The sequence below is a fragment of the Labrus bergylta genome, chromosome 8 (assembly GCF_963930695.1).
Source record: "Labrus bergylta chromosome 8, fLabBer1.1, whole genome shotgun sequence".
Taxonomy (NCBI): domain Eukaryota; kingdom Metazoa; phylum Chordata; class Actinopteri; order Labriformes; family Labridae; genus Labrus; species Labrus bergylta.
The window spans coordinates 11,440,310-11,454,859 of NC_089202.1; the positions used below are offsets into that span (position 1 = coordinate 11,440,310).

Consider the following 14,550-nt stretch of genomic DNA (forward strand, 5'->3'; position numbering starts at 1 on the left):
CGAACACCTTTATATGAGATAATTCATCTTTAAGATAAAGTGCAGAAAGAGGCTCCAAGATGAAGGCCGCGAATGACTTTTAAAGCATCACCTACTATTCGTAGAACAAGGGAAAATATAAAAAGGGACTGGCTGGAAAAGGGGCTGAATCATTTAGTCCAGCTTCAAAAAGCCAAAACAAATCTCTGTGCCCTGGATCCTGCAACCTCTGTCTTGTAATTCTTCAACTGATTACAAATGTTAATGATAAAATCTCAATGGAAGCAAAAATTAACCTAGTCTACTAATCTAAATAATTCCTTACATACATTTTGGAGTGGAATACGAATTTAAAAATGGTGCATCTGTTTAGCATTCAGACTGCTCACTATGTTTAAACTAAGAGCTACTAAATGAAGAGTTCATCACTGTTAGTTAATGTTTTAACAAGATAAACAACCCTAGGTAAGGTTGTATTTAAGATACAAACAATTGTGTCTGATATATTTAACCACTGTTATAATGCAGGTTCAAGTAAATGTTTTTTTTTACACTGGAATTTAATTATTCATTCTAAGGAGACAATGTTTTATTTCTTCTCACTTGACATCTTGGCTGTCATCTATCATCTATTGCTCCTTTGACAGGCCTGATTTTGAGGTTGCTCTTTTGGTGTATATTATTTGTTATTGCTTTAAATCTTGCATGAAAACATTAAATGATGTCATGAGTCAAAAAAAACAATACATTGGGCAAACTGGACAAAATATATAATTTTCCCTTTTTTCTGACCTCACTTTTCCTCTTAAGTTTCAGACCATCACGAATAAGCACTGGTTTGTATTTAAGGAGGAAATTATTTGTATTTACTCCCACTCCTAGTTCCCAAAAACTGTTGTAGCCTACACTCTAAAACTTAAGAGAGAATTGGAATCTAAAAACTATTTAAACTAGGCCAACAAGGTTGCAGTTCTGTCGGACAAAAGGGGAAATATCTTCTTTCAAAACTATGTGGAGTCAAATTGTATGTAACCAGTTAAAAATAAATATATTTTTTTACGGAAATCTTGAAAAATTTAAGTGATTAAGGTTTGGGGGGGGGGGAAGTATTTAGGGCTTTGTTGTATGGGTATTAAATGGTGTTGCTATGCTGATTTAGACTGTGTTTTTATGTGAAGGAGAATGAATGAGTGTGTTTAAAAGGGATCAAGTTGGGTGGGGTGCACAAGATTGTATTACACAATGCCAAATCTGCCCTGAGGGGGTCTGCCATGGTTTTGTGTGCCTTCCATCTCTCTTCCCCCTTCCTGCTCTCTCCATTCTTCACTTTTTCAGCCTGTTGAAAAAAAAAAGGGCTATCCTCTCAGATAATGTGTTTAGTGTGTCTGAGTGACAATAGCTTCTTTGCTATAGCATGTGTGTGTATGTGGGAAACAGAGGTAATCACTGAGGACGGTGTGAGGGAGTTCCCACAGTTTCGCCTCCAGCCAAATTCTGTCAGCAGACAACTCCACCTGTGTGTTTGTGTTCCTGCATTTCACACACCCTCTATAAGTACAGAGACTCAGTAATTGCACGGCAAAGTTAAATGAAATAAAAACAGGTCAAAGAGTGAAATCAAACAGGTGAAGGATGGCAGACTTCACGTTATGTTTATTGTTCTTGTTTTTTTGTTGTTGTTTTTTTTCAGCATGGCCATAGCAGGATGTCCTGAGCAGCAGGAAGTCCTACAGTATGACATGTTTACAGCAACTTTGGAGGTCACAAACAACAATTCACAAGATATATGTCAGAGGTGGCTTCATTACCTTTCCTTTTCAACTGTCCCTCTAATCTGAAGATGATTTAATTTATAAGACAAATGACAAAGGGATTTCTACAGGGAGCATGTTTACCTCGCTGCATTAATCCAGCATAGATGGTAGAGAGAAGGCAAGAGAAGTGTGATGGACATGTAAGACTCTGTGGAGCAAAATGTGTAATAAAATCTTTTAGAAACCCCCTTTGGCTGCTCAGATTCACTCAGTTAACTTTGAGCTTGTGACACGAGTCCTCTTAATGATGGTAACTCTGGTCAGGTTACAAAGAGCCAGGACGGTCCTCTGTTCAGATGTTGGTCGAAAACAAAAGGCAAGACAACACTGGCATTACACAACATGTACACATGACATATAAAGGAGGGAAAGTAGGGGTAGGTGTGAGATGTCACATTTTTGTAAGTGAAACCTGATGCAAGGATTAGACTACTGACAAACTCACAGTGTAACAAAGATACTGCTATGATATACATTAGTAGTCTTGTTTATTAACAGTGCATTGATATTTGGCATACTGTAAACATCTTAAAGTTTAACTACTTACTTCATCATGCACTAAAGCTTCCAATACAATCACTGTATACTGTATCAAATGTATATAAACACAGTGTTTTGCATTAACAGATTTAAGTATAAAGACGCATCGACACAGCTATGCATAATACTCACTTTTATCTCTTTCACACTAAAACACACTCACACACACGTTCTCTCTTCACAGACTTAAGAAAAGAAGCTTAAGGAAAGGTTTGCGCTCAGATTCTAAGTCATTCTTCTCTAGTTTGGCTAGAAAATATATCATATTAATCACAATATCATAACATGTTTAAAAAATCTCTATAAAGCTTTTAAAATACAGACTGTGCAATATAAGACAAAACAGCTATGTTTGGCTATAAGGCCACAATGATTTCGTTACAAAATAGATTAATTTCTGTTCTTAAAGATATAAATATCACATCTAAAAGACTACTTTTCAAAAGCCTAAAAAAACATTAAAAGTCACTGACGTTTGCCAAATTGTCACATGACCTTTATGTATTTCCATCTCTACAGCAGGTTCAGGTCCAGGTACTGCCCGGCCGGCTTGGTCATGAGAGCGGGGAGGGACATGAGAGGAGCATCACCTCTGCTGGACTGACTGATCAGACTGCTGTTCAGGAGAGAAATGGACTCCGCGGGACTCTGGAGTGGGTGGGTGGGGGTTGGAGAAAGGAAAGAAAAAGGAGACAGATGAGTATTATCCTGGTGTAAAAGCGTGAAACACAGAGCCCTAATACCAGCACCAGATGTTACCCATCACCTTCTCAACCACCTGAAGGTATTTATCTGTTATTACCCATCTATTATTACTACCACAACAGCAACTGACTGTTAGCTTAGCCCTCCAGCCCAATAGCTACTGGTGCTATGCCTGTCAAGCTTTTTGTTCTTACACAGCACGTGGGTTCAAGAAAGTTGACGAAAAAAATTCACCAATGTCCACACTCCTTAGATACAGATTGCAGCTAATCTAAGAGAGCAATTCACAATGTTTTGGAATTTGAAGAAATACAAAGCTTGACAGGCCTGCTGTACCTTATTTCAGTTGCTTAGCTTGCATTAGACAATCGCTTTTTAAAGGCCGGCTAAAGCAAATGCTCTATAAGCCCTGTTTTTTTATGTCTAAATAACATATTGATAGCACAGAAATGTTGTTAAAGTGTGTGTCCATAAATGGGTCTTATTCTGTCTGTGAAAGAAAAGATCACCATATCTTAAATCATTCAGTAAATCCAGCCATAATTAAAATAAAAGAAATAACCCAATCATCAAATGTGCCCATTCTTGTAATTTGTGTGCGTGTGTGAATAGGAAATGCCTTGCATTGGCCCATATTCCCCAGTGGGATGATCAAAGACCCAAAACCAGTGCTATAGCCCCTTTCCAAACTAAATCCCCCTCACAGAGCCCTCAGCCAATCCTTACCTGCCACCTGCCTCAGACACCTTAAATACACACCCATTCTTTGGGATGCGTAAGCAATGTCCCGGTCGGGTCGTGAGCATGCACAGGCCCGTGAGCGTGCATGAGAGCATCCTCGGGGGCATACTGTTGTGTGAGGAAGGGGGAGGAACAACAGAAACAGGGGGCTGAGAGATAATCAACCTTAGACACTACCCTAGAGGCTTCATGAGCCTGAAACTCCAGCATGGTGGTAAAAGCAGACTTGCAACTTCTTAGTTCACGTTTGTCTCCTAGTTTTGTTACATTTATCATATCCATTTGAGTCTTAACTGTCCTCCAAGTTTAATTTAGTCTTGAGTTCCTCCATTTCAAGTCTAAGCAAGCAGTAGAGCATGTGTGACAGAACAGGCAGACTAGACAGGATAAACTTGTTTGATGGCCTCTGGGCAAACACAGTGGATACCTGACGATACACACCCATAACAGGAGGAGATTTGAATATAACTCTTAGTGCTACAGAGAGATATGTGAACTCTGGAGGCTTGCACTTGTGAATGAGAACTGTACTAATAATCGGTGAAGAATATACAGCTCTTACCTGGTAACCCTGCATTGTGTTAATGAGGTCCTTGACTCCGGCGCTGCCGTAGGTCAGACTTGGCATGCGCACCAACCCCCCTGGGGTGGAGAGGGAGGAGGGGGAGGGGTAGAAACCTAAGGTGGTAGGTGAGCCAGGTGGGCTGCAGAAAGGAAAAAAAACATCAACAGTATGTTATTGTGAAAATATCAGACACACAAAAAAGGACAACTTAATGACTATGCTGCATGTTTCTCAATAAACCAAGCAAAGGCATAATGCACAGAAGTGGGAATAACCTAAAGGCATTTTCTTAATGACAGAGGTCTCAGAAGGTGTACCCAGAGGTCAACAATGTTTATCTAGTCCTCTGATACCACAACGATCAGCTATTAACTAACCTTGTAACAACCTTTCTCCTGCGCAAGACCATGCAAAGTGTACCACTTTTTTCCACTTTAAACAAAAGTATTTTTTTTGTTGATCAGCATGCAATACAATAAACAATAAAAACAGTTGTATAGCAAACTAAATACATAAAAAGAAACACAACCCTTGAGTGTTTTTAAGGCAGTCTAAATGATGTAAATTGCACACATAGAATTAGAAAAAATTACTCTTTAGGGCTATTTTACAAGAGAAAATTTGAATTGTTCACAAAACAGAGTTTGCGGCAAAAGTGTGAGTGTTGTGATGATCCACTCATCACATAATTAAATCCTTTGAAAAAAATGCTGACTTGTTTAGCTGTATTCCTGTTGTTCAAGCCAACGTTATAATAACTATGTAAACAGATGCCGAAGAAAAGCAAACATGTAAACAACACTGCTTTAGTTTTCTTATTCACTTGCACAGCAGCACAAAGTTAACCTGCAAGAGTGATTCATTGTATGTACCATGTGCTGTAAATGTAAAGAACCATCACATCTAAACTATTTATGGACATGCACTTAGAGATTTCATGCTGAGACAGATGTTGGTAAGCTGTACATTTTGTATTCCTTCTTTTTTTGTCTTCATACAATAATTGGGTGGATAATCTACAATATCCCAATCACAACTAATCTGAGGACTGATGAGTATTAGTTGATTAGTCCAGAAAATTTAAATAAAGGCCTGTATTTCAATGCCAGCATGTGTCCCTCTTTCTGTTCATGGGAAAGCATGAGTGTGTACCTGGGATAGTAGGCTGTGTAGTTCATGTATAACTGAGCTGAAGCGGGGTAGTAGGCATGTCCTGTATGCATAGGGCGCGGGGTCAGCAGCATCTGACCCATGGGAGGATAGAGTGCAGCAGCAGCCTCTGTGGTCAGGACAGGATGAGCAGGGGCGAAGGAGTAGGAGGGCGGAGATAAGCCTAAAGGAGAGGATAGAAGAGGAAACATCATATTTAATAACTAATAATAATAATAATAATAACAGAAATGTAAATAGATATGACGGTGAAGACTGGTCATTGTTTGTCTGTGAGAGAGGCAATCGTACAAACAATGTCCATCATCCTACACTGACACATGTACAGTGTGTATGGGTTACATCGAGAAAGTTTCTCTATGTGGGATACGTTGCACTGACTGATTGAGTTTTTTGGTGAAACCATTCCTTCAGTCATTCATAAATTATGTCATTATCCCTGCAAGCTTACTCCCTATAATGCAACAAATGTTTAGTTGAAATATAAGTTAATAAACTTTGTGTATTTGTGCATTCCAGAAGAATTGACTTTTTATATCTAATTTCCCAAAAGAAAGCTCACACCAAACTGACAGCTAAATACATTGATACATCTATTCATCCAATATAATCAAAATAATAGACTTTATTAAAATCCCAAAAGGAGTTGTAGGTGTATTCTGATGGATAGAAAAGGTTTGTGATGTCAGACTTCATTGATACAGATACACTCACTAAGTGCATTCATCGTTGGCCTATCAATTGTTTTTGGAGTGTCAGCTGACCATTTACCAACCCCCAAAACCTGTTTTCTGGCGAAAAGCTCAAAGTGTTATCTTATTTCCTCTGTTTATACATTTGTTTTTTCCCAAAAGAAGAAACATCATTATCATCTTATCACAGTGTAATATGTGTCTAGCCTTAAACCTTCTAATGTAAACATCTGCATCTCATGTCAGTGATTTAAAAATATTTAGTCCTCTTTCTTTTACCTCTCTATCAAAACTAGGGGATGGCCAGTGCACATTTACAGTGAGGGAGACAGAGAGAAAAAAAAAAGCACATTTCTACACACCAGCTCTGCCCACCTCTCCCACAGCTTTGCTGATTGGACAAGCACAAGGGACGCACACACCAGAGGTGTTTCGTTCTATTAAGGCTAAATCCCACAACCACACACTATCAATCAGATAAGACTGAAGAGATGTAAGCCAGTATTTATTAATATGGACTAACTGCTTTGCTCACATTTATTCAACCCTTTCAGATTTAGCTAAAGAAGATGTAAGGGAGTAAAATTAAAAATGAGTAACAAACATGCGACTGAAGAAGTTGTACTATAATCAGGATGTGTGAACACAGGTGAAAAGGTGGATTAAACAATGAACTTGTGAGGTTTTTCTGTGCATGCAGATGGGTAATTTAATCAAACTCAATCAATCACAAAGGAGGTACCACACACATCAAACACGAAAGTTTTGACTCCTCCTGGTTATGTCCCCGACCTCGCAAACTACAAGATTGTAGAAAAACCCAGCAAACCCCGCCCCTGAACGGCAGGAGCCCACCTACCCGGCAGTCCCAAAGCACCCCCAGCTCCCAGCAGGACTTACGTCTGGACTTACATGGCGGCGGGCTGAGCCCTGTCCCACTCCTACTCCTGGTGTGTGTGAGTGTATGTGTGTGTGAGAGTGAGCCTCCCATCAGCACCAGGCCCATCTCCTCAGCACTGCAGGGGAACACCTCCACATAGCGGCTGTTGGCGCGTTGGCTGGACATCATATGCTTGTGGAGCCGCTGTGAGGCCTGAAGTGCTCGCTCTGCTGAGGTCATTTGGATGAAGCAGTCACCTGATGGGCGACCCTGAAAACAGAGACAGTGAGATGTTACTCTTCTGCACTGTGACAGGAAACATGTTTATTCAACTTTTTCACAAGGCTGTTAATCAAAGGTTTGTGGATCATGTCCACTTCTTAATCGGTAGACAACAAAGAGAAAATAAAATCACATCGGAAATCACATTGGAAATCTGGCCATAATTCAAGGTAAAACAGCATATTTTATAACTTTATAACCTGTGGCTAACATAAGCTGGCAACAAAAACAGCTTATGTTAGCATTTAACTCATTTTCTAGTGGATATAATTGCTCACCAGCTAACATTACCTTGAGCTAGGAACATATGTCTGTCATATCATATCCTGTAACAATATCAAACAGTAAAGTTAACTTGGAAGTGTACGAATGCCACATTTAAATTATTGTCTAACAAAAGCGAGTGAGTTTTCAAAAATATGAATATGGCGAAGGGTGTGTCTGCACTGTGGTTGCATGTACCTGCTGGTTAAGGACCATGTGCACACCATGTGGTCTGATATCATGTGTAAACTCGCCCAGGAAGGTGAGGATGTCCTCTATGCTTGCTGTGTATGGCAGCCCCCTCAGCCTCAAACAGTCCCTTAAACCACCAGGAGGGGGCAGAAGAGGGACTGAGGGCAACATGGACACCAGGGGGGCAGGGGCCACAGAGATCAGAGGGGCTGATGAGTACCTGTTCAACACCTAAAACACACACAGTCTTAGATTTTTGCAAAATAAAAATTAAAAAAATGCATAAAAGAATACACTCAAACCGCAAATGAAATACAATTCAATTAACATTTATAATTCAAAGCTCAAAAAAGTGTTTACCCACTAAAACACAACCAGTACAGGCCAAGTTTTAGCAGCCAATCTGTGTACAAATATTAAATATGTGTTGCAATGGTAGATAGAGGCTTGTTTGCATTTCTGGAGAGCACCAATAAACCCCTTTAGTTGGATATACACGAGTGTCCAAGGAAAAGTGTCTGCACAGACATGTATGAGGGCTGTTAGCTTATCAGTCAGCTAAGATAAGAAAATAAGTCAACATGTGTTCATCCCACAGGAGAGGGAGAGAGAGCAACAAGAGGGACAGAGAGCCCAGTAATGCTTCACAGTGTTTGTGTGTACCTACATACTTAAGGGTAACACATACAAACACACAGTCCATCTTTTCATGCAGGTCCCCACCCAAAAGCCCTTCTGCAATAATTTCAACTAACATGGGACAAAAGGAACACACCCACACAATGTCACACTCTGCTGTGTGCAAACAAAGAAACACTACATTCCTTAAAGCCTCTTTTAGAAGACATAAGAGGATTACAAGACTACAAATAAATTCAACATAAGGGGAATAATAAAGAAGACTTCCTCGTTCCTATAAGTTGAAAACAAACACACATATCCACATTGTACAATAAGAACTGCAGACAGAAATGACAAACACATGCAGATCAGGTGGACAGCCTGACGTACCTGTTGGACCTCTGCTGCTGTGCTTTTAAACAGCTCGATATATCTCCTCCCCAGGATTTCTTTGTGTTTCCTCAGAGCACACTGGGCGTGCTCCTCACAGGCAAATAAAACAAAGGCGTCGCCAGTGGGACGCCCATCAGGATAGCGCACAAATAGGATGCCGTCTTTCTCTCCACTGACTGGACAAGTCTCTTTAATCCCCTCCTCCGGGGAGAAAAAGTTGAGCACCTGCTCGTGTGTGGCTGTGAAAGGAAGCCCTCGCATCCTCACTATGATCTGGTCCTCACGCGACAAGAACATGGCTACCTCATTGGAGGTACCTGGAGGACACAAACACAAATTTGAGCACAAGAAAATGACTAAGAATGATCACACTGACATCAACACAAATCAGTTTTCCTACCTTTAAGCCCTTTTCATGATTATGCTGATTATCATCAGCACCACTAACTAAAAGGTTTATTTCTCCTTACTTTCAGTAACAGCTGTGATACCATTAATGACAATTCTACAACTGAAAATTTGTCCATAACCATTAAAGACTGTGCTTATAAAAGGTTTAAGTCAAAATGTTTACATATATCTTTATGGTGATTCAACTTTTTCAGATCCCCCCCCAACAAAATATAAATAGGAAGACACACAACAGCAGAATATTTGGTTTTGTCACCAGATAATCATTCATACTGTTGGTTAATGTTCAGCACCACCAGAGATTATGGATTAAATTAGGTCTTTTCCATCAGAAAACACCAAACATTATCCTATAACTACATATGTTACCCCTGGCAAGTTAAAATATAGCACGATACTCATTGATCTATCTTCTCACCTCCTGCTATCTTCAGGAAGTCCTCCCCTGTTGCTTTATAAACCTGTTATTAGAAGAGAATGAAGCAGAAATTAAGAAAAAAGAAAATACAGAAACGATAACATTATGTGTATAAATGTGGCTGGTTCATTTAATCAGCACCATCTAACGGAGTTCCCAGGTTACCTCTATATATCTGCTGCCCATATGGTGTTTGTGTCTCTTCAGCGCCAGATCTCTGTGTTCCTCACTGATGAAACGAACAAGAGCTTCTCCGTTCCTCCTCCCCTGAGCATTTAGACACAATGCAGCCCCTCCTCTAAACAACACAACATACAGAGCATTATAGAGGCAGTACATCTTTTGTCAACAGCACATTTCACAATCAGCTTTATTGGCCTTGTAGTCTTACACATACAAGACATTTGACTATAAAAAAGAAATCTTCTCTTTATGTACAAAAGTACAACATGAATATTAACAATAAACAAATAAACAAAGACTTGTATGTTCAAGACTAAACAAGACAATGGCACACAAGTGAAGAGTGAAAAAGATGCTGAAATAAGATGATAATAAATGATGTAATTAGGTACCAGATGGGTTAATTTACATGAGGAAGGATTTTTTTAACAGTATTTACATTAAGGCAGTGTGCATAGATTCATGTCAGATAAGGAGGATAACAACATCTACAAGATCAAGTAATGACCATAAAATGTGATCATTGATCTTATTTACATTCACAGTTTTGTTACAGGGTTATTTCACAGTGACAGATCTGATGCTCTGTGCCTGTTTAGTGTTCATTTCAGTATTTGACGTTGACAAATCAAATGCCTTTAATATAACTTCAACGTACTTGGCAATGTTAAGTCCCCTGAAGAAGCGAGCAATGTCCTGGTCAGAGGACTGCCATGGCAACCCCCTGGCTCTGATCACTGTGTTGTCGCACACTTTCTCCATCTTACTGCTGCACATACATACACACACACACACTGACATTAGCACAGAAGGAGTGGACTTGCGGGTGATTACTGAGGCAGAATACAGAAAGAATATTTATCTTGAGCAAACTTTACTTACCAAGTGCCTGTCTCAAACTTCTCACTGACTCTCTCCTGGCAAGAAAATGTGTGGCCTTTGATGAGGAAGAAAGAGAAGTTATGAGATAGTTAATTAATAAAATTGTCTCCAAACTAAAAAGGACGATATTTTGTTATCATCACAATAATGGTTTTAGTCTTGAGGTTAAATGCAGAATATATTTTGTTATGTATGAAATGAGTTTTCTGTTATAGAATTTGACATTAGGGTAAAAACTGAAATTTTTGTCACTGTAGATTAATATATCAATAATAATCTTGATTGTTTAAACTATGATTCAGAAAACATTAGAAAGAAATGGCTATTTAGCCTTACACTTTGCCCACGATGAAAGTTACCTATTCAGATGTTTTTATTATGTTGAATCAATTTCCTAAAATTGTAAAATTAGACACAACAATGTTGTTGATAAATTTATCTTTTAGTCCTTATTTCTTAAAAGTATCAATGTTCTTGAAAAGCACAAACTTAGTACAACTTTCCCCTTAAACTCTAAGGGGGCATATATCAATCTTAATAGCTTATTCTTGAATCTGTAACTTTGTCTTATTTTATAAAAAAACATATCTGATACTCACAATTTGGCTCAGAAAGCAGCGCAAGGACAATGCTGGTCATGGTCTGGACCTGCTGTACTGCTACCTCTGCAGGTAATACGGCTGAGGGGTCCGGTGATGATGAGGGGTCTGGTGTTGCTAAGGTTTCCATTGCGGTTGAGGGGTCCGGTGTGGCTGAGGGGTCCGGTGTGGCTGAGGGGTCCGGTGTGGCTGAGGGGTCCGTTGTGGCTGAGGGGTCCAACATAGCAGGAACATCCACAGGTATACTAAGAGCTGAGGAGGGGGGCCGTCAAAGAAAGCGAACAAGAAAGAGCCAAAAACAGCACAAAGGTGTGGTTCTATCTGTATGTTTCAGTTTGACTGATATAAACTAAGAAAATTGAATGTGTGCTTTTTTTTTTTTTCAAAGTGCATTAAGCTAGTTGACAAACACACACACACAAGAGAAACTCAGATATTTTCGTTATCCTGTTGCAGAGGGAGTGTGGGGTTGGCCCTGTTGGCTAAACACATACTCGTTCCAAGAGCGCTTAGCAAGGTGATGCCATTGTTTCCCTATTTGCATTTCAAAACCTCTAGTCCTCCAGCCAACACCCCTAGGCTTATAACTTCTTGTATGTGTGCTGCATGTGCAAGATCAAGCTAAATACAAAAAAAAAAAAATCTGTGTTGAACATGAAATCAATTACATGTCACAATGTAGTTTGCAGTCATTCACTGTCACACCAAATGTAAACAGTAGACGTTTGGAAGGATACCTTCTGCCATATCGTGTATATTCAGAGCCTTGAGGTCAGATGTGGGGAAGTGCTCCTTGAACTCTTTACGCAGGTCAAAGAAAGAGAAGAAACAGTCGGGGACCAGGATGTACTAGAGAAGGAAGAAATAAAATGAAAGGATGTGAACATGTGGCCCATTAGCAGCTGCCATTTTATTGCCGTCATATTGCTGTTTGCTTAAGCCCAGTAGTGTAGTCCTCTCTATGGAACACACACACACAGACATGTGTGAAAATGTCATCAGCTTTCATAGTGTGCTGCTGTTTTATGTGCACAGGTATGTATGTGGGTGTGTCTAATTAAACTGGTTTTCTTAAATAGCTAACTGCTGCAGATCAACTCTCAGCGTAGCATGAAGTTTGATCAGGAGCTGAGTGCTGACACATGACATCCCTTTGTGACTGTGTGAGCGCCTAAGGTTCCTGCATCAGCGAGGGAACATCCGCCCTGGCTGCAAGGCGTTCACTCAACCTGCTTGCTCACCTTGCTGGCAGCCTCAGGGTGAATCACTTGACGGATGTGAAGCTGCCCGTCTGTACACAAACACACCGACGTGCCTGTGCCCGTGCTGTTCACCTCATTAGTCAGTTGTAGATGAAACTAAGGAAAGAAATAAAATAATTCAAAATTTTGCCTTCATAATTTTCACAGCAGTAATAATAACATGTTACTTAAAAGCTAATATGCTTAATTATTTGGGCTATTACCTGGTTCAATGCTGCCTCAAGACTTGAGGCTGTAAAGACACTGTCGGCTCTGGATCCATGCTCCTCTTCCACGCTCTCTTCCACAACATCCTCCTCCTCGTCCTCTTTCTCCTGTGAGTCTGAGAGGTCAGGCTTAATAAGGAGCTCATTCACCTTGCCCAACTGGTTCAGAGAAGATGAAAAAAAAGAGACTTCAGTGTTGAGTCAGAAGTCTACAAAGAAATTAAAAGGCCAATAGAATAATGTAATAGCATAAAGAGCTTTAATGTAGACTTTTTAAAATGATCAGGTATAAACAACAAAAGATGGATTCTGTTAAAAAAAAGATTTAATAATGACATCATTAATTCAAATTATAGGCAATATAGGCCTATATTTACATTAGATATGAAAGAAGAAACCTACAAAAACTCGGTTTACACTTTATTTTAAATACGAATTTTCTAGCCTAGTTTTTGTTTTTCTATTTTCAACCCGAGTTTAGTTTACATGCCCTCTTCTTTCTTTACCTCTCTTCCCGGCTCCGATGTACACGGAACAATGTTCAGCTCTAATAAGTCGTCTAGTAATAGCCTACGTTTTTTTTAATTTTGTTGTTTTTACCTTTTTGTTCTTCACATCCACCAGCTGCCAAACCAACTGCACGAGCTCCTTCTCGTCAGATCCCAGCAGCTCTCCGCTCGCGCCAGATGTGGCGGTGAAAACCACCACCAGGTAGTCTACCTGCGCCGTCATCTGAACACAAACACAGCCCCCAAAAACTAATGTACTGATACTTTACTAAATCACAGGTCACTAACTGAAGATACGTCGGTGACGGGATACACGCGGGAGAGCAGTGAACACCTTTACTTTGACACCTGAGCGCAAAGGTGAGCTTTGTAAATCCAAGTTTCGACGCGCGAGAGATTGTACGTGAAACCTCGCGCAGTCACCATCGCGGAGTAATGGCTGAACGTTCCCCGTTTTTGTATTGCACCTACCTGTCTGACCACGTGACTCTCCACCTGCCTCCTCCCTCCTTCAGGTGCATTACCTATTAGGACGTGGCAGGCCGTGGATGACAGAAGTCGCATATTTGTTGATGTAAATCACTTTTAAAGGTTACTTTTTCTTTAGGCTATATGAGAACAGGTTACCTGTTACACGAATTACAGAATCAGCGCATAGACTCAGGAGGTTTTCCAATGGGCCCCGTAAGAGTTATATGATGGAGCTAGTATGAACGATCATTTTCAAAGATTTCTTGATAGATATCTATTTAAAAGTTATAGTATAAACACTTTGAATGGCCATTCTCATCAAAAGAAAGAAAAATAACTTTCCTTTAAAGATGCATGAATAAAATTGCAAGAACAGCACTTGTTAACTTAAAATTGTCTATTTATTTATTTATTAATATTTATATATTTTGAAAACTATTGTTAGATTAAGATAATATATCTTACAGTTATACAAATATAAGCTCAAAGAAAAAAAAAATGACCCTCCACTTACTCATAACTTAGACTAAGTTAACTTTAGTCTGTATTAAATCCGTCAATTTCACGACAACAACAGTAATAGATTTTTAATTCTAACGATATTCTCAAACAGGTTAATTGCCAAGTAAGTTTTTATTTAGGCTACCAGACATCTGTTATTGGGTTATGCACATCACTAAATAGACCTATAGTAATAACAAACAAACAAACAAACAAACAAACAAACAAACAAACAAACAAAAAATACTTCATAAAGCCTTGATGTTTAAA

General features: G+C 39.5%; 1 protein-coding gene across 4 annotated transcripts; it reads right to left on the reverse strand.

Moving 5' to 3' along the window:
• Nucleotides 1–1,591: 1,591 nt before the first annotated feature.
• Nucleotides 1,592–13,746, reverse strand: esrp1 (epithelial splicing regulatory protein 1). Of its 4 annotated transcripts, none has more exons than XM_029280772.2 (16): nt 13,400–13,746; nt 12,797–12,958; nt 12,573–12,689; nt 12,069–12,180; nt 11,332–11,583; nt 10,733–10,787; nt 10,509–10,619; nt 9,833–9,965; nt 9,668–9,710; nt 8,836–9,155; nt 7,831–8,055; nt 7,119–7,356; nt 5,497–5,677; nt 4,342–4,483; nt 3,798–3,887; nt 1,592–2,981 (listed from the first exon to the last, which is right to left on the reverse strand). In XM_029280772.2, the coding sequence occupies exons 1-16, from the start codon at nt 13,529–13,531 to the stop codon at nt 2,847–2,849; spliced, it is 2,448 nt and encodes an 815-aa protein (XP_029136605.2). In that variant the 5' UTR covers nt 13,532–13,746; the 3' UTR covers nt 1,592–2,846. The 4 variants fall into 4 exon arrangements, with proteins under 4 accessions (XP_029136605.2, XP_029136604.2, XP_020507588.2 ...); XM_029280771.2 differs by having other exon boundaries at nt 7,107–7,356; XM_020651934.3 differs by having other exon boundaries at nt 2,844–2,981; nt 3,765–3,887; nt 7,107–7,356.
• Nucleotides 13,747–14,550: the final 804 nt, after the last annotated feature.